Source organism: Mirounga angustirostris, unplaced genomic scaffold, assembly GCF_029215605.1.
Source record: "Mirounga angustirostris isolate CCGP_5_RB_7025 unplaced genomic scaffold, mMirAng1.0.hap1 SCAF_10, whole genome shotgun sequence".
NCBI classification, from domain to species: Eukaryota; Metazoa; Chordata; class Mammalia; order Carnivora; family Phocidae; genus Mirounga; species Mirounga angustirostris.
In genome coordinates, this window is record NW_026991718.1 from 76,308,903 (window position 1) to 76,332,754 (window position 23,852).

Genomic DNA, 23,852 nt, shown 5'->3' on the forward strand with positions numbered 1-23,852 from the left:
TTTTGACTTAAACTATGCTGGATTTTTAAGGGGTGTCACTTTCTACCTTTAGGATCCTGAGTGGTGCTTGGTAGGATATAGTACTCAAGAGCTGCCTCTGGAGGGTGCAAGGGAACCCCGTTGCTGCCCTTGGGCGTGCACGCCATCACCAGCACACTCTAGATATTGGGAAACTCGGTAGTCAGTGGTGTCGCTGGCAATAGTGATGCATTTGCTTTGAGGCTTGCTTTAATTTTCACAATAGCCCTATGAGGTAGGTCCCATTATCATCCCCATATCCTACATGAGAAAAGGCACGGAGAGCCCAGGTAGCTTGCTCAAGGCCCCTGAGGTATAAGCAGCAGAACCAGAAAGAGCAAGGAGATTAAAGTCACCATGGTCTGGTCAGCCAGGTGATTCCCCAGGTGGGAGGAAATTCAGGAGGGACCCGGGGAGGGGGGGTGTTTGTCCTCCCTTTGGGGATCATTGTGCTGAGGTGTGATCCCTCTCTGGCAGGCTGGAACCTCCCCCGCCTCCCAACCTCGAACCCTATCCAAATGCCAGAGGTTTCCCCAGCAGCGGTCTGGTGCCGAGTGTGGCCTGCTCGAAAATCAGGTGAAACTGACACAGGGCCCTGCTCAGTTTGAGGATTGGAAGGCTTCCTGGAGGAAGCCACCTTTCATCATTGACCTGGAGGAGGAGTCGGTGTCAGGCAGTTGAGGAGGTGGGGGAAGCGAGTTCAGGCTGGGACACTGCGTGGGAAAAGGCCTGGAGGCGTGACAGCAAGCCACCAATTTCTTCCAAGCCTCTTTACCTGTGTGGACCCAGCCGGGACAAATGCACTGCAATTCTCCCAGCCCACATTTCCATCCGTCATCCGTTTGCTCTTTCCTCTGAATGTTCAAAAGACCCATCTACCTCCCTCCACTTTGGCAAAACACACGGCCTTATCTGCAAGCCAATCTCAAACTGTCTGCCTCTGAGCACCGGCCTGGCCTCTGTAGATTCAGAAAGCAACCTCTGGGACCGCAAGGGGGCTGGAGGGCCGCCGAACCAGTGCCTCACAGGAGGCCAGGAGTTCCCTTCTCAGGCCTGATGTCCCCAGAGATTGGAGGCCGCCCTCAGGCCCTCCCCATGCAGCCTGCTCACCTTCCAGGTCTTTCCCTTCTCCTGTGTCCACCAGTGGGTGGGCTCTTTTGCCAGACTGCCTGGGCTTCAGTCCCGCCTGGCCATTTGGTATCTGTTATTCAACCTCTCTGGGCTTCTCTTTCCTTATCTGGAAAATGAATTAAGTGGGTTATATATGGATTAAATTGTCAACTGCCTACATTGTTGTCTTGCATGTAGTAAAGTGCTCAGTAAAAGCTACTCCAACGCCTGTACATGATGTGATTCTGGCGCTATGATTTCTACTCTCTTCACTCTGCTGGCACCCTCTCCTCTCCCTCCAGAAAGGGTTATCCAGTGTGGAAACAGGTTTTTTTTTTTTTTTTTTTTTTTCCTGCATCCTGAGTTTCACGATGCCTGTGGAGAAAGGGAAGGTTTCTAGCAAAAACAGTTTGGGGGAAACTGATGTAGGAGAAAAGTATCCCAGGCAGGAACTCAGAAAAAAAAAGATTTCTTGAAGGGGGGAGAGGGGGACTTAGGGAACTGGGGGACAGTAGAGACTGGAGAGAGGTCCCCAGGACAGAAGGCCTGGGGTGGAGCATGGAGGAAACCTCAGGCAGGTTGTGGAGGGCTGAGCCCACGTCCCCCAGAGTGGCAGAACCCAGAGAAGAAATGTTCTTGGGGTTTCAACAGTGGGTCTAGGATGGCCGCACCCTTCCACCCCTGAGGCTGCATGCGTGGGCAAGCCACTGAAGACGTCCCCATATGTTCAAGAGGGCAAGGAAGTGGTGGAGGAGAGCCTCCTGAGGCCTTGGGGCACCAGAGGGAGAGGAGACCAAGCACAGGCAGTGGCCATGCAGCAGGGAGTGGATGTGATGGGTGGCCCCTTTGTCATCATGGGTGTGGGTGAGTGTGAGGGAAGGGAGGAAATGAAGATGAGGAGGAGGCTGTGGCCAGAGCAGGAGGTGGGGATCAGCCAGGTACAGCCTGTGGGGAAGGTCCGAGGTGGGGCAGGCTGGGAGCAGGTGGGCACTGGGGGACACACTGTCTCTGTGTCTTGACGAAATGGCTGATCCCTCTCAGAATCCTTCTCTGGTTACCCCTCTCCCCCCACCCCCGCCACGTGCACTGGGGCTCCTTTGAACACACATGGTGCCCAGGCTCTTACCATCCCAGCCCTGATCTCCCTGTTGACTCAGCTGCCGCCGCCTCTAGCCTGTGACCCATGTTGGGGCAGGGACAGGGGTGTCATTGCTCTCCCAGTGCCTGGCACACAGTAGGTGCTCTGAACCTTTGGGGTATGGCCCTACTGAGCAAATTTCTCCTCTCTCCAGCTTTGACCTGCCTGTGGAATAAATAAATCACTCTTAGGAGCAGTTCGGCCAGGCAGGCCTTGGGTCCATGTCCCTCCCCCTAGGAGAGGGAGTGGGGCCATTCCTGTTTCCACTGAGTCCTGGGGATCAGCCTCCCACTGCCACTGCTCCACCCCCCATTCTGGTACACATCGCTCCTTTCCTTCTCCTCCCGGGCTTTGGGGATGCTGTTGGAATTGCCACTTTGCATAACCCCCCCACCTGCAGCTAACCTTGGTTTCCCCCAGCACAGGGCAGGCCCTGCTTGGCACGCGAAATGCCCTCTGCCCTCCCCGGAACACATGACTTTCGATTTTCCTTGAACACAGCACTTTGTGACTTTGGCGTAAACTTCAGACGCAGCCCCCTTTCCTGTCTTCACAGCAAGGAAGTAAGTTGAGTTTCAGAGAAACCAGCTGCTGAGAGTACACCAGGCCTTCCGGCCCTGGTCCCTGCTTGGCTTGGGCCTTTGTGCGGCTGCCGGTGGGCCCAGGTGAGTGGCCGCCCTCCGGCTTTCTGCCCCTGTCCCGTCACCACAGCCACACCCCAGGGGACTTGGGGCAGCTGGTGGAGGGTGAAGATTCTGTCGGTATGGCCTACTTACCCTTTGCTTGGGCATGTGAGGGGGCGGTGAGCCGCAGGGCCTCAGGCGGGGGGCTTGGGCTCCAGAGATAGCCAAGTTAGTTTCTTGGGTCCAATTCTTCATCCAGAACCAGCTGTGTATTGACGTTGGGGACCAGAGACCTGTAGCCCATTTGCCTCGATATCATCTGCACATCTCCAGGTAAGTCATCCTGGATGGAACAGCACCTGGCTGCCAGTTCCATGGGTAGCCTGGGTCTGGTGGAGGGAGATGGAGTTAGGAGGCCACTGGGAAGGACCAGGAGGGGCTGTAGGATTGGGATGGGTGGTGTCCAGGTGGAAGAGGAAGCAGACACCCCTTGTGGCCACCCTGAGGGAAGCAGATTCCCTGCCAGAGTGTCAGCTGAGTGGTCATGTCCGGGGGACACAGCGATGTCTGCTCAGTCCCTCGCTTCCTGCTGGGCCCCGTCAGGGTGACACCCTTGGCTCCAGGAAGCAGAGAATCTTCCAGAGAGAGCAAACATGTGCTCTGTCCCCTGCCCCCACCAGCCCCATAAATATGAGGGTGGCTCAACAGGGCTGTGAACTTGAACAACCACGTGCAGATGATTCCTATCGGGGGCCCAGGAGGCTTGAGCCACTTATAAGAGAGCTCAGGTTCAAGGGGGACTCAGAGAGGTGAAGGAGAAAACAATCTGCATCCTGCTTAACTGCTGTGTGTCCTTGGCAGGTTGCTTGGAGTCTCTGAGCCTCAGTTTGTGCATCTGTTAAATGCAGAGGCAAATATTGGCACCTTGCAGGTGCCTGGCTCTTAACTCTTGGGTAAGAGGTTGGGAAAAATGTCCCAGGCAGGAAAGAGTCTCAGCAGGAAGGAACGGGGTTCCTGTGGTGAACAACTCAAGATGCGCATCATTACTTCTGTCTCAGCCTGGGTAGTGAGCGCACAGTGGGTGCTTAGTAAAGCTTTGCTGAGAGCTTAGGGGCAGGGACTCCTGGCATGAAAAATCTTTGGGTGCCACCTCAGAAGGCTCTTCTCGGTGCGGTGCTTCCTTTACCTTTTTGTGCCTGTCCTCCTGCCTCCCACATGCAGCCCCGGCAGGGACACGGGGCTGGCAGGGACACAGCCTGGACGGTGGTAAGCGTACACTGTAGAGCCAGGCGGCCTCGATTTGAGTCCTGGCTCAGCTACCTGCTGTGTGTGCTGTGGGACCTTAGGCAGGTCACTGTACCTCTGTGTGTGTCAGGTCCCGGGTCCATAAATCCTTCACTCATGGGGTGTGAACAAATAGACTTGACCCTTGAGGAACACAGGGCTTAGGGGTGCTAAAACCCCACGCAGTTGAAAACCTGCATATAACTTTTGACTCCCCCCAAACGTAACTGCTAAGAGCCTAGTATTGACCGGAAACCTTCTGATAACAGGGAGTCTAATACATACTTTGTAGGTTATATGTGTTATGTCCTATATTCTTTTTTTTTTTTTTAAAGATTTTATTTATTTATTTGACAGAGAGAGACAGCGAGAGAGGGAACACAAGCAGGGGGAGTGGGAGAGGGAGAAGCAGGCTTCCTGCAGAGCAGGGAGCCCTATGTGGGACTCGATCCCAGGACCCTGGGATCATGACCTGAGCTGAAGGCAGACGCTTAACGACTGAGCCACCCAGGTGCCCCATGTCCTGTATTCTTACAATAAAGTAATCTAGACGAAATAAAATAGTATGAAGAAAATCCTAAGAGAAAGACATTTATTGTACTGTTAAAAATCTGCGTGTAACTGGACCTGAGCAGTTCAAACCCGTGTTGTTCTGGGGTCAGCTGCAGATCTAGATGCCCGGCACATAGTAGGTGTTATCTGAGCACGTGGCTGTAATTCTAACTGTCACTACTAGCTCTGGGAGGTCAGGCTCTGGACTTCGTTGCTTCTGGAGACTCTCCTGGGGGCTGCAGCAGCCAGACCTCACCGTGTCGACCCCTCCCTGCACATCCGCCCACCCAAAGCATAGGCTGTGGTTCTCAACTGGAGCCAATTTTGGCACCCCCTATACCTCCCCCCCAGGGACATTTGATAATGTCTGGAGACATTTTTGGTCATGACTTAGGGGGTCTTGTTGGCATCTAGTAGATATAGGCCAGAAATGATGCTAAACACCCCACAATGCACAGGACAACACCCTACTGTCCCCCCGACTCATCATCCCACCTTTCCCACCCCCTAAGCCTCTCCTCATCTCCCTTTTACAGTCACAGAGCCTGACACCCAGGCTTCCAAAGGGAAGCTCCTTGTTGAGCTCACACGGCCCTTAAACCAAGGCGGCAGGGGTTGGGGTGGGGGGACTGCTCTCACAGCATTGCCCAGTGGATCAGCGGACACTTAGCAAGTCTGCTGGGTGCAAGGACCTATCCCAACCCCACAACAGCCCAGCACTCTGGGCCGTGATGGTCAAAGGAAGCTCAGAGTGCAGGGACACCTGCCAGCCTAGGGTTCAAGCCCCAAGGGATCCAGCTCAGAACAAGGGATTCTGTCCCCTAAAGGACATTCATTCTCCAGAGTGGTGAGAGCAGTCTGCTGGGTCAGACACCTGCATTCAAATCCTGACTGCCACATGATTTTGAACATGACATTAACCTCCCTGAGCTTCAGTTGCTTTAGCTGAGGAATGGGGCTAACAGTTCCCATTTAACGGGAGTTGAGGCAAGGTTTAGATTAAGTGGATGATGCTCATAGTAAAGTCCCCGGCACAGAAGCTGCTGTTGTTGTTACCTGTTTGACACGTGCTTATTGGGAGGAAGCAGGAGCTCCAGTAGAAAACAAGGCAGCTGTAGGCTCTGCCTCGGGGAGCTCAGCCTGGTCACAGACAGAGGAGTCAACAGACAGTGGTCATACACGGCCATCAGGGCTGTGATGTGGGGAGGACGGGCCCTGGGACAAGAGAGGAGGTGCCTGACTTAGCTTGGGGAGGGAGGGGTGGAAATCATGGAACACTTCTAGGAGGAGGGGACAACACAGAGGACTGAAGCATATGGCCAGAAGAAGGGTGTGGGCACCTACTATGTGCCTTGCTGGTCAGGGTTGGGGAATGAGACAAAATCTCCACTCTCATGGTGCTTACATTCTAGCAGGGGACAAAGGTCCTATGTCAACAAGTTGGTGGATAAATCACATTTTTGGTGGTGAAGAATCATAAAGCTGGGTCAGGGATATCTCTATCCTGAAGAAGGGGAGGTGATTTTAGAGAGGGAGGTCAGAGAAGAACTCTTGGAGGAGGAGGTGATATTTAAGCAGAGACTTGATTAAAGTGAGGGGTTTTGAGGGAAGAGGGTCCAGGCAGAGGGAACAGACAGGGCAAAGGCCCTGAGGTTGGACCAAACCTGATTTGATCAAGTGACCTGAACAAGTGACATAAGGAGGCCCATGGGGCTGGTGGGGCGTGAATGAGGACAAAGAAGGGATTGGGCAGATTGCATAAGGACTTGGGGGCTACTGTGAGGACTTGGGCTTTACCCCTGTGTGAGGTGGGAGTCCTGGAGGGCTGAGAGCAGCGAAGGACATGATAACACAATGGCAGGCCAGTGCTGTGCTTGGTGCTTGGTGAGTCTTATCCCATGGAATCCCCGGAATCTCCCAGTGCCAGGCACTGTTGCTTGCACCATTTTCTAGGTGGGGTCTGCTGAGCTTAACTCACTGCCCAGGACCCCACCACTACTGCATACTAGATCCCTGATTCTGTGGTTGAAATCTGATCCCCTGGTGTCAGGAAAAAAATATGAAGGACCCAATCGCCACCCATGGCCCAATGCCAACTGATGTCACTGTGACTTAGAATGTAACCAAGGTGGCATTTTATTGGCTGAAATTGCTTGTGCTGCTCTATTTGTGGGCAGAGGGGGGGCCCACCATGATTGTGGACTAGAGAGCAGGAAGTGTGGCTTTAGGGGGGATTTTGGGTCTCAGGCAGGAGATTGGGGATCAGTGAGAGGAAGGATGGGCAGAGAGGGCTGGGCCCCCATTCCAGCAGTGCCTTTGGTGCGGTCATTGGCTGAGGGCAGCTCATGGAGCCTCCAGGCCTGGCTGGTGCAAATCCCACCCCCTCCCACCGAGTCCAGTTGGATGGGCTCATTCCCTTTGCAGCCTGATTGCCTCAGTCTCCCCTCTGGGCTCTCACAATGGACATCTAATTGGGGCTTTTGATGCTCAGAGTATGTTCTGTAGAATAGTAGACTCTCAAGGCTCTGCTACATAGGAGTGGGGATAAAACAAAGCTAAAACAGTCCTTCCATGCAGGTCTTCTCAGAGCTTTTATTTTTATATTTTTTAAAACAAGATTTTTATTTATTTGAGAGAGAGAGAGAGAGAGGGAGAGAGCACAAGTGGGGGCGGAAGGGGCAGAGGGAGAGGGAGAAGCAGACTTCCCAATGAGCAGGGAGCCTGACAAAGCTGATCCCAGGGCCCTGAGATCGACCTGAGCTGAAGGCAGACGCTTAACTGACTGAGCCACCCAGGCGCCCTGAGCCTTTATTTATTTATTTATTTTAAGATTTTATTTATTTATTTTAGAGGGGGGCATGGAGGGTGAGGGGTAGAGGGAGGGGGAGAGAAAAAATCTCCAGCAGACTCCATGTTGAGCACAGAGCCCCAACGCAGGGCTCAATCTCACAACCCTGAGATCATGACCTGAGCAGGAACCAAGAGTGGGACACCCAGGTGCCTCTCAGAGCCTTTAATATGCTAATATGCTTTCCATAGCTTTTGAAAATGTGTTTGACCACCTGAGCCTTTTTTCCTTTGAAGTATGTTTGGAGTATCAAGTCTCTCTGGAATAGATATAACTGAACCCTACCTTTACTCAAGGAGGATGCTTGAATGGTGGAAATTCAGGTAGATCCTTCTGACCAAGAACCACAGGTTTCTTCCTTCTCTTCCCAGGGCCTGGGCTGTGAAAACAAGCGTGGTGTCCCCTCATCTCTCAGTGGAGCTGTGAACTCAGAGAAGGCCAAATTAGGATCTTTGAACTCAAAGCTCATGGGGAGGCTGGATGGGGTCAGTCCAGGCAGGAATGGGGTAGGAGGGTCTCATGGTGGGCTTATCTCCTCGGAAAGCCATGGAGTCTATAGGGACATGACTCAGGATAGAAACATGGGATCTTCCCAACCACATCTAGTCCCATCAGGAGGCTGCACACTGGCCCAGCTCCTCTGAAAGGAAAGGGTCCATGCTGGCCTGGCCTGAAGCAGTGCTGCATGGACAGATGTTCCAGCCTCTTGTCCCCCTGGCTCTTCATCTTCTGCCTCCTCTTGTCTACTTCCTCTGGCCTCCTCAGCATCTCTGGGAACTGGAAAGTTGGTCACTCCAGCTCTCACCCCCCTGCTTACTAGTGAGGACAGCCTAGAAGGGCACAGGAAGGCAAAAGCAGACACGGGGCTGGCTAAGCCCAGGACCCACCAACCGGGCAGTGTCGTGTTATTATTACCGTTGTTGTTATTGGCAGTGAGACAGGGTGGTTGTGATAAAGCTCAGAATGCATGGGAAAGGCTCCTGCCTCTTGGATGCTTTGGCCTTTGATCTGAGATGGCCAATCATGGCTTATGGCCCTGAACTGGGCCCCAAGGGCCAGTTTCTCCCCACCCCCCCTTCTGCACTAACCCCGTCTCTGGCTACCCAGGTTGCACCTGTGGCCACTGTGGGGAGGAGCTTCTCAAACTGTGTTGTTGACAATTTCCTGCCACAGCTTCCTGCCCCAGAGACCAGCTTCACTACCTCCACCCCTCCCCACAGCCCCTGGACAAGCCCCCATCTTGCTGCCTGGTCCTGTGTCCTGTGTATAGGGAGCAGTTATACAAGTCTGTGAGGCAGGGATGGCTGGATTTGGGAAGATGGAGAAGAGTAGGGAGGGTGTACTCAGTAGAGGGCACTGCATGGATAAAAGTATGGAAGTGCACTTGAAAGAAGGGCGAATAGCACAGCCCAGCTGGAGCAGAGGGAAGGTTGAAGAGTTTAGTTAGATTCAATGAAGTGGGCAGAGGGAGCCACAGTAAGTTCTTGAGCAAGGGAGGCCTTGGGGAAAAATTGCCGAGAAGCAACTTGCAGACCCTGGAGCTCAGCTCATGGGAAACAAACTGTGGGGTTTAGCCAACCACAAACACCATGCGAGTTAGATCTGGATCTCAGGTTTTATTAATAGATACAGCAGGTGGAGATCAAAGGAGGTGATACCACACAATCAGACCTCAGGAGAGAGATCTAGACTAGACAGGTGGGCATGGTGGCACGATTATAGCCATAGGCAGAACATCCCAAGTAAGGGGACCAGGGCTGGGGAAGGAGACAGAGCAGGAACCATCAGAGAGGGAGGAGACACGTCAGGGAAGGACTGGGGAGAGCCAAGAGGCTCAAGCAGGAGGGAGGGGTCACCAATGTCCCTCACTCAGGAGACCCAGTGTTGAGGAGGGCATTAGGTGCTTGCCTCGTGCCCACCAGGTGGTGATATCAGTGCTTCCTCTCTAGCCTAGAGAGCATCCTGGTGGGTGAGGCTGTGAGGCTGGTGAGGGGGTGGGAGTCAAGAAAGTAGAGCAGGAGCATAGACAGCATTTTCTTTCCTATGTCAGTTATTTCTAGTGTCTGGTTTGTTTATACTTTCCAGTTCCTTTCGTTAAAAAATGATGGTATAATTTACATACAGGAAAATTCACCCATTTTAGTGAAAACTTCTGTGAGATTTGACACATGCATACAGCTGAGAAACTACCATCTCCATCAAAATATTGACTATTCTCCCCAATCCCCTCATGTCCCTCCTAGTCAATCCTTCCCCTTGGCCCCCAGCCTTTGGCAACCACTGATGCATTGTTTTCCACTGATACGGTTTTGAATGGAATTATAGTTTGTGGCCTTTTGAGTTTGGCTTCTTTCACTCAGCGTGATGCCTTTGAGATTCACCCATGTGTTGTGGGTATTAGCATTTCCTTCCATTTTATTGCTGAGTGGTATCCCATGGTAGGGAGGCACCACAGTTTATCTATTCATCTGCGGAGGCAGATTTGTTTCCAAAATTTGACAGTTGTGAACAGAGCGGCTATAAACATTTCCTGTGTAGGTTTTTCTGTGAATGCAAGTTTCCATTTCTCTAGGGTAAATACCTAGGAACATTTTTGACTCTTCAACACTCTGATGGAATGGTGACCTGCATCTCCAGGTGGAGACACAAATGTAGTCCCTGATTAATCACTTGCCTGTAACTGTTAGGACATCCAGGAATCCCCTTAAGCCTGGCCTTCCCAACCCCAATGTCAGGAGCAATCGGGTTAGAATGCAGATTCTTGCTCCTCCTCTGGCTACCCCAACCCAGACCTCACCTGATTCCCATTCCAGTATCTTCCTCTCAGTCCCTGTGCCCATCCTAGCCTGTCCCTGGACACCCAGAGGGAAATGCAGCCTTTCTCAAGCCACAAAAGCCTTCTTTGAACGCCCTGCTTACGTTTGCTTAACTAAGAAAGGCACCCAAGGATCATCCCCTGAACACAACCTATGCCTGGGTGGTCTTGCTGGGCCCACCTTAGAGAAATGTCTGGAAGTTGTTATGGGGAGGTAAGTTTTTTCAATATTATATAAAAACTTGTAAATATACAGCAAAATGGGAAGAATTAGTTGTATACCCGTTAACCACCCTGTAGATTCTACAATTAATATTGTTATATTCACTTTGTCACAAGCAGTTGATCCTAATATTAGCAGATTCTGTATTTAGCCTACTTGCTAATATTTACTTGTAACCCCCAAATACTTGAGGCCCTTTCATAGTCATTCAGGAACACATGCAGAGAAGCAAGAAATTTGAGTCAACTGACGTGCACATTCCCACTGAGGTCAAACAAGGGGACACTCCTCTGCCTTTTCTCACACTGTAAACAAGTGTCCTCAAATGGCAGTGTAGTGCTGATGTGCTTTCTTGTGTTCCTAAGTGCAAGAAGGCTGTGATGTGTCTTCTAGGAAAAGTATGTGTCAGACAATCTTAGAGTTGTAGTGCTGTTGGCTCAACAGTCAGTGTCAATGAATCAATATATATCAAATTGTGTCTTTAAGCAGAAACAGGGTTATATACTGATCAGGTAGGTGATGAAAATGCTGTGACCAGAGACGTGAGGAACCTAACCTTGGATTTCCTCTAGGAGCAATCATTTAGTATCTGCTAATTCAGTGTTTGCAATAACTTTACAGAACTACTCTGAACAGTAAGACTTGACTGTATCTGTCTACCTATCTGTCCACCCATCAGTTGATGTTATTTTTTGGATGCTTTTCAAAGTAAAATACAATCATCAGTATCCACCAGATCTAGATATTTCTGCATATAGATTGTTAACTAGCATTCAATATTTTATGGTTCTTCTTCTTCTTTTTTTAACCAAAGGGTCCAAATACACTGAAATGAACAAATTTTAGTACATTCTTTGAGAAATTCAGACACCTGTATAATCCAATGCTTATCAAGATATCTGTCATTATGGGGCGCCTGGGTGGCTCAGTTGGTTAAGTGGCTGCCTTCAGCTCGGGTCATGATCCTGCGGTCCTGGGATCGAGCCCCATGTCTGGCTCCCTGCTCAGAGGAGAGCCTGCTTCTCCCTCTCCCTCTGCCTGCCACTCTGCCTACTTGTGCTCTCTTTCTATATCTCTGTCAAATAAATAAATAAAATCTATTAAAAAAAAAGATATCTGTCATTATACTATAACCCCAGAAAGTTAAAAACAGATAATTTTAGGTTATCTGCCTTACTAGATGTTTATCTAAATATCTTTAATTCCTTCTCCTCTCCACATTGGATCATACTTTTCTTTCTTTAAAAAAAAATATTTTATTTATTTATTTGACAGACAGTTTGATAGCGAGAGCAGGAACACAAGCAGGGGGAGCGGGAGAGGGAGAAGCAGGTCTCCCCTGAGCAAGGAGGCAGACGCTTAAAGACTGAGCCACCCAGGCACTCCGGATCATAATTTTCAATTGCACATCTCATTTTATTTAGTGGCGGTATTAAAGTTCACATTGGAATTAAACCCTAATGTATTTAGCCAATCTCTTACTGATGGATATTCAGAGTAGTTTATGCTTTCTAGAAATTTGTCCGTGAAGGCAGAGGGGGCAGGGCAAAGGGGAATTTCTAAGGCCAAGCGGACTCCATGGGAAGGTTAATAGAGTAAGGTTCTTTTGAAGAACAAAGCTTGTTCCAGCTTCAGAGCCTTTGTTGTTGCTGTTCCCTCTGCGTGATGTGCTCCCTTCCCTGATTTTTGAAAAGCTGGCTCCTCCTCATCCTTCAGATCTCAGTTCAAATGCTACCTCCTCAGAGAAGGTGACAGTGGCCTCTTCTCTCTCTTAGTATCACTCTATTTATTTCCTTTATGACATGGACCTCAGCCTGTAATTATTTCTTGTTTAATATGTCCCCCGGACTGTTGTCTTCAGGAGGGCAGGACCATGTCTGTCTTATTCACTCTTATCTCCAGCACCAGCCTGAAACACAGTAATTCAACACGTGTTTGGGAAATGAATGAATGGTTCCAGGTGCTGGTGTGTGGGGGCCAGTGGGGGTGTCTGGGCGCTTCGCACAAAGTCTCTGAAAAGTCAGGGGAGGGCTGGGGACTCTCCGATCTGAGCCCAGCAGGCTGGAACTCCTCTCCAAGGTGATTCTGGCATAAAGCAGGCTCTGCACGATTGGCACGGATGCCCCTCAATGCGGCCTCGCTCCCACTATCTCTGGGCCCAACGGACGTTGTTTAAGAAGGCAAGCCGAGACCCTGACGTGCCCTCCATCTCGCTCTGAACGCGCAGGGGCTGGCGAGGCACAGGGGCGGCGGCGGCGATGCCGGACCCCGCGGCGCACCTGCCCTTCTTCTACGGCAGCATCTCGCGCGCCGAGGCCGAGGAGCACCTGAAGCTGGCGGGCATGGCCGACGGGCTCTTCCTGCTGCGCCAGTGCCTGCGCTCGCTGGGCGGATACGTGCTCTCGCTCGTGCACGATGTGCGCTTCCACCACTTCCCCATCGAGCGCCAGCTCAACGGCACTTACGCCATCGCCGGCGGTAAGGCGCACTGCGGCCCCGCCGAGCTCTGCGAGTTCTACTCGCGCGACCCGGACGGGCTGCCCTGCAACCTGCGCAAGCCATGCAACCGGCCGTCGGGACTCGAGCCGCAGCCGGGGGTGTTCGACTGCCTGCGCGACGCCATGGTGCGCGACTACGTGCGCCAGACCTGGAAGCTGGAGGTGCGAGCGCGGAGCCCTCGGGGCCGGGGCCGGGGCCTGCGGAGGGGCCTGGGGAGAGCTGGCCTCCCCGAGCCTGGAGAGCCTGGGTGCGCGGGCAGGGGAGAACGGTCGTCTTCGCCAGCCCGGGCTTTGCTGTGCCACGCCAGATTTGGACGCTGGAGGGGTGGGTGGGGGCGGGACGTAGTCGGAGGCTTCGGAGGGAGGGGCCTGAGCGATGCCTTGGGGCACGTCTATGCCGGTCCGGCCGGTGGAGGTCGCGCTGGGCGGGGGCGGGGGGCCGGGCCTGAGAGGATGCTGGGGGCACTGCCAGCGGGGGTGGTGGGTGGTGGTCTTCCACAGCCTGCAATACACGACCACCAGTGTCAGATCGTCAAGCTGGAGATGAGCTTGGGGCCGCCTGTAAGGAGGGGCCTGGGGCGTGGCTCTGGATGGGTGGAGGATGGGAGAGGGATCATGGAGATGGGAGGGGGGGAGGCTGTCCTCAGCTGCCTGAAGGACTCACCCTAGGTGCGCCTAGGGTGAAGGGTTTCACGGGGACGGTGGCAATTAGGAAGGCCCGGGAGATGAAAGAGGCTTCCTCTGGCTGCGCACTTGGCCCCTTGGTGACACTTGGTGACAGTTACAAGTCTCCTCGATCCTCCCTTCTTTAGGGCGAGGCGCTGGAGCAGGCCATCATCAGCCAGGCTCCCCAGGTGGAGAAGCTCATTGCCACAACAGCTCACGAGCGGATGCCCTGGTACCACAGCAGCCTGACGCGCGAGGAGGCAGAGCGCAAACTCTATTCGGGCTCGCAGACCGACGGCAAGTTCCTGTATGTGGGGCTTGAGGCTTGGGGCTTTGGGGTGGTGAGGCTGGGGCTTGTTGCCCGGAATCCTGGAGGCTGGGGCAGACCTCAGCGTGCAGGTGGGCCATGAGGGGGTGCATCTGTGCTAACATGTGCAAGGCGGTAGTGTGTTTCTGAGTGTGCGAAGGGACATTATATGGGAAGGGATCTGCAGTGGTTAGGACTCCAGAGCTGGGCTGCCTGGGTGGCAATCCAGGCTCTGCTACTTCCCAGTTGGGGATGCTGGGCAAGTAGCTGAACTTCTGCCTGCTTCAATGTCCTCTCTCCATTCAACAAATATTACTGAACACTTACTATGTGCCAGGCACTGTTTCAGGCACTGAGGACATGGCAGTGAACAAAACAGACACAAATCTCTGTCCTTGTGGAGCAGGAGGACAAAAGTGATGAATCAATGAAATAGAGCCTGGGTGGGAATCCAGGCTCTGCTACTTACCAGCAGCTGTCCCCCTCCTACCGCAGCTTTGACCTCTTTTATGTCTTAAGCTTCCATGGAAGATTCCGTGCCCCAAGGAAAATTGTGCAAACTTTTTGTAGAGTTTATGACAGTTAACTGGTCTACTGAGGTAAGAGGGGAGTCAGGAGAGCCAGGGCCAAGGGCTTTGACTAGCTGTGGGTGCCTTGGATGTCAAGCTTGAAGTCACAGAGGCAGGTAGGGCCAGCAAGAGCCACAGGAGGCTGAGGCTGAGGGAGCTAGGATCAGGTACAGTGTAGAGACTGAGCTGACATTGAGGTTCAGAGGCAGTTGGAGCAGTGACATTATTAGGGACAGTGACTCACGCTGGCCAATGTCAAGAGACCAGAAGCAGCTACTTTGAGCCAGACTATTGGAAAATTAGGCAAGGCATGCTTTGGACAGAGGCTGTTGTAGATTCTTCTTGTGGTTCCTCTAGTCAAGAATTGCTTTCTCAGTATGGAGATAGTTAGGGGGCTAAAGGTCAAAGCTGTAGGCATAGAACCTTGCATGGGGCAGGGGGGAGGGAAATACCCCTGGTGGATCCTGATGCTTGTCACAAGCCAGAACGGGTCCAGTTCTGAGATAAGGGTGTAGGGTGTGATAGAAAGATGCATGCCACTCAGGCCTGGAATTAAGACCAGGGCCATGCTTGTTCTTGACCACAGTTCAGAGCTGCTGAAGAATGGTTGGAATTTTACCGCATGCTGTTTGCTATCACAGCTTTCTGCGTAATTGCAGGATTTGTGGTACTGGTTGATTCAACTTGAAAAGAAACCTGACCCCTGCAAAGGGCCTTTAACAGGATGTTGTTAAGTGTTTCCTAACTTCTTCTGGATCACAGACCCCTTTGGGAATCTTTCTGAAGCTGAACCCCTTTTTTTCTCTCTCTTTTTTAAAAAGATCTTATTTATTTGTCAGAGAAAGAGAGAGAGAGGGCACAAGCAGGTGGAGTGGCAGGCAGAGGGAGAAGCAGACTCCCACTGATCAGGGAGCCCGATGTGGGACTCGATCCCAGGACCCTGGGATCATGACCTGAGCCAAAGGCAGATGCTTAACTGACTGAGCCACCCAGACATCCCTGAACTCCTTTCTCAACCCAAACCATGTTTATCCCAGAGATTTTGCGTACAGCTATAGGAGATCCTAGTTGAACCCGATCCTCATCCTTGGAGCCCTTTTCAGGTTAAGAACCTCTGACGTAGTTCAGTTGTCTCTTTTTACATATGAGGAGACTGAGACAGAGGATCAGTGACTTGCTCGGGGTGGCACAGATGATCATGTGACAGAGCTGGCTGTCGGTCCTATTAGCAATTAACTGAGTCAGAAATGGATTTGAATCCTGGCTCTACTGCTAACCAACTGTGCAGGAGATGTAATCATATGCCTCAGTTTCTTCATCTGCAAAATGGGCACATTAATAGGACTTACCTTGTGGGGGATGCTGTCAAGATTAAGTGACAACTGTGTGAAGAATTTAGAACCAGTATCTCAATAAATGGTAGCTCTTCTTTTTGTCACTATTATCAAGTTCCCTATATTCGGAAGTAGAGATCCACATGGATTTCCTAGCTGGTACTTCTAGCTTAAGTTCAAGTTTGAACAGCAAGGACAAAGAACTGGTACCACCTACTGGTATTTTGGTAAATAAATACCACCTATTTTGGTAAATAAAGTAGAATTTGTGGCATGGAAATATATATGGTGACCACACCCATGTCTTTGCCTATGTGGTTATTATGGGGGAATTGGTAGCTCTTCTTTCATGAACTCACATATCTCTTTCCAAAGAGAGTTTGCCAGTGAGCACTGGCTGTTGAGTTTCTGCTGTCCGTTCAGAACTTCAGGTTTTGAAGTCTGAGTAATTAGAGACTATAACCTCCAGGCTAGCCCACCAGTCTAGTTATTGAAGTGCTTTCCTTTCTGTTTTACACGAAGAACAACAAAGGTAAGCACAACTCCATGGCTAGGTCCCAGGGCACCTTTGCACAAATCAGAACAAGTCTCCCTGTGGACCCTGCCATTCTCCTCTCATTCCCCTTCCTCACCCCACCCCACCAGCCTGTTACCAAGAAGTCTGGACATTGAGTGGGGCCTGACCTTGGGGCCCCTAGTCCCTGCCACTTCTCTATGAGACTATCAGGAGCAGCGCCCATGGGTGTGTGTGTGTGCGTGTGCATGTGTGTGTGTGTGGAAAGTGGGGCCCAGCAGGGGGTCACCCCAGGAAAGGCCCAGGTGATTATAGGGGTGATATCCCCTCCTTCCCCCTGCCAGGTTGAGGCCCCGGAAGGAGCAGGGCACTTACGCACTGTCCCTGATCTATGGGAAATCTGTGTACCACTACCTCATCAGCCAGGACAAGGCGGGCAAATACTGTATCCCTGAGGGGACTAAGTTTGACACTCTCTGGCAGGTAAGCTTGCCCAGCCACCTTGTGGCTGGGGGGTTGCTTAGGGGCCTGGGGAAGAGAGGAGCCCTGGCCCTGAGCCCACCTCCCTACAGCTGGTGGAGTACCTGAAGCTGAAGGCGGATGGGCTCATCTACTGCCTGAAGGACGCCTGCCCCAACACCAGTGCCAGTGCAGGTGAGGGGGGTTGTGGGGGCCGGGGGGTGAGTGGGAGGCCCCGTGCCCCACCCCTCACTGTCCCTTCTGCTCCCCCAGAGCCTGCTGCACCCACACTCCCAGTCCACCCATCCACATTGACCCATGTGAGTTAGCGGGCACCCCAGGGTTGGGTCCTGAGGGGTGGAGCCAGGCAGGTGGGTGATGGGTCCTGTTCCCAAGGCGAGGCTGGGGTGGAGAGTGGGACGCCCCCAGCACTGCTCAGAGGATGTGAGTCCCAGGGGCTGGGTGCCCCCAGCTCAGGGTCCTGCTGACCCTTGCTGACCTCATGACCTTTAGGTTCCCAGACGGATTGACGCCAGCTCAGACGGGTATACCCCTGAGCCAGGTGAGCTGGAGGTGTGCGTGTGGGGTTCATGCCAGGCTGTGGTCAAGGTCCCTGGCTGGGATCTGGGCTGGGGCAGGGGAGGGATATGGGCCAGGCCTGACTTGGTTTGCCCCGTGCATACACTGTGCCTATAGACGTCCGCGTGGGTGCGTGTCCATCACGCCTGCCTGTATGCACGTACATTACATATGTTGGACAATACGTGGGGGGCATGCGGACATGCTGGGGAGTACCGCCTGGGCCACAGACACACATTTGTCCAGCACCTACTATGTGCCAGTCATGCTTCACGCTCACGCATGTCTGCACTTCTGGAATGTTTCTGATATGCCAGATGATGTGGTCATGGCAATTATTCTCATTTTACAGATGAGAAAGGAAGGCAAGTAACTTAATGAGGTCCTGCAGTTCGGCAGTAATGGAGCCGAGATTTGAGCCCGGGCAGGTGGGCTTTAGAGCCCGTGTTCCTGAAATGCCTTGCTGCAGATGCTCATGTGTTTGACGTGTAGATGCAAGCCTGTCCATGTGTGCGTGCAGAGAACATACATGGTTGCATGTGCACGCAGAGCCCCATCCTGGAGCCCTGGTAAACATGGGCTATGTGGTACACCCACAGACCCGGGCAGGGTCAGACATGCCAGTGGGCACACACGCACAGATGTGTGTTCTCTAGCCGGCACACTAACAGTTACTCATGTAGACATGCCTTTGGGCCTCATCATGCACAGAATGTGGGTGAAAGTACCCGTGCGTGCATATGCGTGAGCACACGGGGGCACATGTGGTTACACGTGCACATAGACCCACACGCCTTTAGAGTCCACTTGGATGTGGCTTCCCAGCTCACCCACAGATGGGACCAGGAGCACACACGAGTGCGCGCGTGCACATGAACACACGCATGTACCCATGTGCCTGGGCATGCTCTGGGTGGTGCACCGCTGTCTGGGGCATGTGCTGTGTGGCTGTCAGGGTTGCCGTGCCCTCCTTGTCCCCCCATCCCACTCCTTCATCCTGACTTGGGAGTGCATGCTTGTGTGTGTGTGTGCCCAGCACGCCTAGTGTCCTCAGAGAAAGCACAGTCAATGCCCATGGACACGAGTGTGTATGAGAGCCCCTACAGCGACCCTGAGGAGCTTAAGGACAAGAAGCTCTTCCTGAAGCGGGAGAACCTCCTCATGGCTGACATCGAACTTGGCTGTGGCAACTTTGGTTCAGTACGCCAGGGCGTCTACCGCATGCGCAAGTATGGCCGCCCCTGCCGTGGTTTGGGGAAGCGCTGGGGGGGGGGGGCAGAGGACGGGAGTGGCCTCCCCAGGCCTTGGGGGCTGGAGCCAGGATGCAACGTCAGTTTTCCTGGGAGACAGACCCTGGGCCAGGAGACTGCATGCTAGGGGAGTACTGGGAGGGCTCAGGGATAGCACCTGAGAGTGTGGGAGAGGCAGGCCGGGGACAGGGAGAGGTGGGCCGAGCTGCAGTTGCAACAGAGGCCTCGCCCATCGCAGGGCAGCTGCAGAGACGCCCCCCTTGTACCCTTGAGCTGACCGCTCCCCGGCTACAGGCAGCCCCTGGGGAGGGTGTAATGTTGAGGTGTTTTGTTCAGTGAGGGGTAGTTCTCAGTGAGGAGCTTGGCTGTGAGCTGCCCCTGGCAGCTGAGGAAGTGTGTGCCTGGGCCCTGAAGGGAGAACCCGGTGGCAAACGTGTCTGGAGGGGAGAGAGGCCGGTCGGGTGGGCACGAGGGGCTGAGCAGGGCCCGGGCTGACTCAGGTGCATGCCACGGCAGGAAGCAGATCGACGTGGCCATCAAGGTGCTGAAGCACAGCACGGAGAAGACAGACAAGGACGAGATGATGCGCGAGGCACAGATCATGCACCAGCTAGACAACCCCTACATCGTGCGGCTCATTGGCGTCTGCCAGGCCGAGGCCCTCATGCTCGTCATGGAGATGGCGGGCGGCGGGCCCCTGCACAAGTTCCTGCTCGGAAAGAAGTGAGCCCTGGGGCGGGCTGGGCACGTGGGGCTTGGAGCCTCGCAGGCTCATCTGTCCATGAGCACACACTTGTTTTCACTGACTCCTGCCCCCCCCCCCCCCGCACACCCCGCCGCCCACACTCACACCCACAAGGCAGAGCCGTTAACAGCAAGGCTTCCTCATGCCTCCAACTCTTACCCTCACAGACACGATCTTTTACACTCACCGAGGCGTGGGCCCATCACCTCCCGTCCCCACTGGTGCACAGGTGTTTGTGGTGTAACCTGGCTCACACGGTCAGTTCTTCCACAGGTGTTTACTGTGCAATTTCTCTGTAATCGGGACTATTACCAGCCCTTGGGATTCATCAGTGAACAAAAGAGGCAAAGATCTCTGTCCTGTGTTCTGGCTGGGGAAGAGAGGTTTTCAAGAATAATTATAATACAACAGAGAGTATGTTGGACAGTAAGTCCTATAAGAAAGACGATTAGGAGTGTCAGGGTGGGAGATGAAAAGTGAGAAGCTGAGGCCTGTGTAAACTGAAGGAGGCAGCCAAGTGTAGCTGTGGGGGAAGAGCGGTCCAGGCTGGGGGCACAGCCAGTGCAAAGGCCCTGAGGTGTGCTTGTGCCAGGGGCAGCGGAGGAACTGTGAGGAAGGCCCTGTGCCTGCAGCAGAGTACGTGAGGAGGAGAGGGGGAGCTGATGTGGGTAGGGAGGTGCTTGGGCAGATCACGCAGGGCCTTGTGGGCCATGGGGAGACCTTGGACTTTCACCCCAAGCGAGGTGGGAGCCCTGGGAGGCTCTGAGCAGAGGAGCGGCCAGACCTGACTTCTGTGTGGGGACAGACCATGGGGGGTTAGGGCAGAGGTGACTGTTCTTTTGGTCCAGGCTAACGATGATGAGGGCTGGGCCCTGGTGGCAGAAGCAGAGGTGGAGAGAAGTAGGAGGATTCCGAAGGGATTCTGAAGGCAGGGCTGCCAGGGTGTGCTGACAGATTGGAAGCTGGGTGTGAGACAGAGGAGCTGATGGAAAGGCTAGTGCTCTGGCCCAAGTAAATGAAAGGATGTAGCTGCTGGCGGAGAAAGGGGACAGTGGGGAGAGCCGGTTGTGTGTGCATGTGTGTGTGAACAATCAGGAACTTAGCTTTGTCTTTTTTTTTTTAATAGATTTTTTAAAAAGATTTTATTTATTTGACAGAGACACAGCGAGAGAGGGAACACAAGCGGGGGGAGGGGCAGAGGGAGAAGCAGGCTTCCCACTGAGCAGGGATCCCGATGCGGGGCTCAATCCCAGGACCCTGGGATCATAACCTGAGCCGAAGGCAGACACTTAACGACTGAGCCACCCAGGCGCCCCTAGCTTTGTCTTTATTATTTTCGAGATGCCCGTGAGACATCTCCCCTAAGGGCATATAGAGGATGCAGGTCAAAGTGTACGTTTGGGAATCCTAGTATGTGGGAGAAATGTAGAACCTTGAGACTAGACATGGACAGAGGTTTCTGCCTTTTTTTGTTCACCTCCCCACCATATCCCCAGCCCGTGCCTGGCACACAGCAGATGTCCAACAAGCACCTGATGAACACATGCTCAGCTGGGTCAGAGAAGTGGGCTTTGCCCCCTTGGGAACTTGGGCTGTCCCCTCCCAGCTGACCCTGCCTTCCCCTGTACCCCAGAGAGGAGATCCCCGTCAGCAATGTGGCGGAGCTGCTGCACCAGGTGTCCATGGGGATGAAGTACCTGGAAGAGAAAAACTTTGTGCACCGTGACCTAGCAGCCCGCAATGTCTTGCTGGTCAACCGGCACTACGCCAAGATCAGTGACTTTGGTCTCTCCAAGGCACTGGGTGCCGACGACAGCTACTACACTGTGAGCCCCCACCCCTTTGGCACCCAGGTGGATGAGGTTGGTGGGTGGAGGGTCCCTGAGCCCTGCCCTGGCAGCATCTCCCCATTCTCAGGCCCGCTCGGCAGGGAAGTGGCCGCTCAAGTGGTATGCGCCCGAGTGCTTCAACTTCCGCAAGTTCTCCAGCCGCAGTGACGTCTGGAGTTATGGGGTCACCATGTGGGAAGCCTTCTCCTATGGCCAGAAGCCCTACAAGGCAGGTGTGGGCAGAGGCGGGTAGGTGGGTGGGAAGGGGTGTGAGAGTGAGGTGGCCCCCGTTACTCACATTGCACTTGGCTCTGGCTCGAGCAGAAGATGAAGGGCCCCGAGGTCATAGCATTCATCGATCAGGGCAAGCGGATGGAGTGCCCGGCAGAGTGTCCGCCTGAAATGTATACACTCATGAGTGACTGCTGGACCTACAAGTGAGTGCCAGTGGGTGGGAAGCGTACCCAGCTGAGCTGACACCTAGACCTGGGGTGGAGGTCATGGTGCCCAATAGTCCAAAACTCATCCCACCCAAGACTCGCCCAGTTCACAGCCTTTCCAACCCTCGGTACCTTTACTTTCTGCACCTACACTCAGTGCCTCAACACACTGACCCTAGGGTGCTCTGATGGACCCACACCGCACCACCTCCTATAGACACCTAGTGCTCCAGCATCTAAAACGTCTGTCCCCCACCAGCCAACACTCAACACATTCTCAAACAAGTCAGTACTCTTTTACCCAAAATATGGTACCAGTGGTCAGGGCATGGGATAATACTCCAGTCTAATTCCTCAGTCCCCCACCATCCAACATCCAACACCTATTTACTCTCACAGGCAACCTCTACAGCACCCAAACACTCAATATATTCAAAACCTCCACCCCTGTCTGGTGTTCAAAGTCAACACTTGAACACCCCAACTCCTAAAATCGTCAGTATTTCAACTTCCCATCAGAAGATAGGCAACATGCACCCAAAAAAGCTATTGTCCTACACTGAGCCATGCAATGCATGGATATTCTAACATTTGATACCTTTCCTATCCCAGCATCCATTATTCCACTGGCCAACACCTATGACATTGACACCCAAACACCTAAGCCACCTGATTAAATAGACACCCTATTTATGATAAATAATAAATGGTCAGTCCATCCAACATGTGTTAACCTGGCCCCCATTGGGACATACTCAGTACACCAACACCCCAATACTGAAAGAGGCTAGCATTTTTAATAGCCTAACTCCCCACTAGCTGAACCCACTGTCAGTGCTCCAATGTTCTGCTAGATGAGGGGCAGCGTCCTTGCACCCATATAAGCCTGCACCTAGCACCCAATATACTGGCCATTGGCACATGTGCAGTACTTCAGCATTCAATATCCCAGCTCCCCTTGGTTGATAGTTGTTACCCCGACACTCAATGAATTCGATTCCCTAATCAGTCCAGTTCCCTAATCTTCATCAGTTAACACTCAACAGATTGTTCCCCCAACATCCTGCATGTCGGCAGCTCTTCTATTACATGGTACGGCAACACCTGAATTCTAGTCCTCTTATACTCAAGAAACCTCTCCATTACCCCAAACTCCACACCCTGACAACCCACTGATTTTCTGAGCCCCCTTTGTGTCTATTCTCCAGCCGAAGCTGGGTTGTGGGGATGTAGTCAGTGGCCTGGATCTACCTAACCCCCACAGGTGGGAGGACCGCCCAGACTTCCAGGCCGTGGAGCAGCGCATGCGGGCCTACTACTACAGCGTGGCAAGCAAGTCTGAAGGCCCCCCAGGGTGTGGAAAGGGGACTGAGGCTGCTTCTGTCTGAGCTCCAGCCAGCCTTGGGGCCTGCAAGCTGCGATGCCCCAGCTTCAGCCCCATCCTAGGACCTCCAGTTTGGCTGAAGTCAGCTTAGCTCCTCTTCCCAAACCAGCTGGGCTGTGGTAGGGCAGGCAGCTGAAACCTCAGGCTCATACTGATCTAGTGTTCCCCACCTGGTCACCGGTCCTCTTTGGCTGGGGGAGGAGGGAAGGCCCTGGGAGGGTGGGATTGTATAACCTGCTCCTGGGCTGGTATCTACTGGGCAGCCCTGAGCTGAGGGTGCATTGCTTACAATAAGGACCCTCCTTCCTCTGGGCCCTGAAGGGGAAGACTCCGGGAACTCTCAAGTGGCAAGACCTCAATCATTTGTAATAAACTCAGCTTCTCTCTTGTTTGAGTCCCTCATCTTTTCTGGGGTGAAGGGGGACCAGGAAAGGGGCTGGGTCATTGGAAGGGGTCAGTGAGAAGTGCCTGAAAACAGCTTTTCTTGGTGGGCCTGGATGTGGTTCCTAGGGCCTTGGGGTCTGGTCTTCCCACTTCTCTGCCCTGAGGACATTTTTGTACAAGTGAGGAGCTATGGCAGAGTTGGGAACTGAGGCAGGTGCGCCGCTGGGCCTCCGCTTCCCTGTCTGTGGATTGAGTGAAGTGGGTGCTTTCCATGCTGGTTGCT

The 23,852-nt window shown here is 53.2% G+C and overlaps 1 protein-coding gene across 1 annotated transcript; it reads left to right on the plus strand.

Annotated features, from left to right (window-relative positions):
• The first annotated feature begins 3,150 nt into the window (after nucleotides 1–3,150).
• LOC123851389 (tyrosine-protein kinase ZAP-70) lies at nucleotides 3,151–23,574 on the plus strand. Its single transcript, XM_045885136.3, has 13 exons — nucleotides 3,151–3,222; nucleotides 12,839–13,271; nucleotides 13,922–14,082; nucleotides 16,844–16,982; nucleotides 17,072–17,153; nucleotides 17,232–17,278; nucleotides 17,472–17,520; nucleotides 18,574–18,766; nucleotides 19,304–19,510; nucleotides 21,166–21,358; nucleotides 21,450–21,590; nucleotides 21,686–21,798; nucleotides 23,066–23,574. The coding sequence occupies exons 2-13, from the start codon at nucleotides 12,870–12,872 to the stop codon at nucleotides 23,187–23,189; spliced, it is 1,851 nt and encodes a 616-aa protein (XP_045741092.1). The 5' UTR covers nucleotides 3,151–3,222; nucleotides 12,839–12,869; the 3' UTR covers nucleotides 23,190–23,574.
• Nucleotides 23,575–23,852: the final 278 nt, after the last annotated feature.

Coding starts and splice junctions, on each gene's coding strand:
- LOC123851389 (XM_045885136.3), top strand. CDS start 12,870: ATGCCGGACCCCGCGGCGCACCTGCCCTTCTTCTACGGCAGCATCTCG. Junction 18,767..19,303: donor GGCGTCTACCGCATGCGCAA/GTATGGCCGCCC, acceptor ATGCCACGGCAG/GAAGCAGATCGACGTGGCCA. Junction 21,799..23,065: donor AGTGACTGCTGGACCTACAA/GTGAGTGCCAGT, acceptor TAACCCCCACAG/GTGGGAGGACCGCCCAGACT.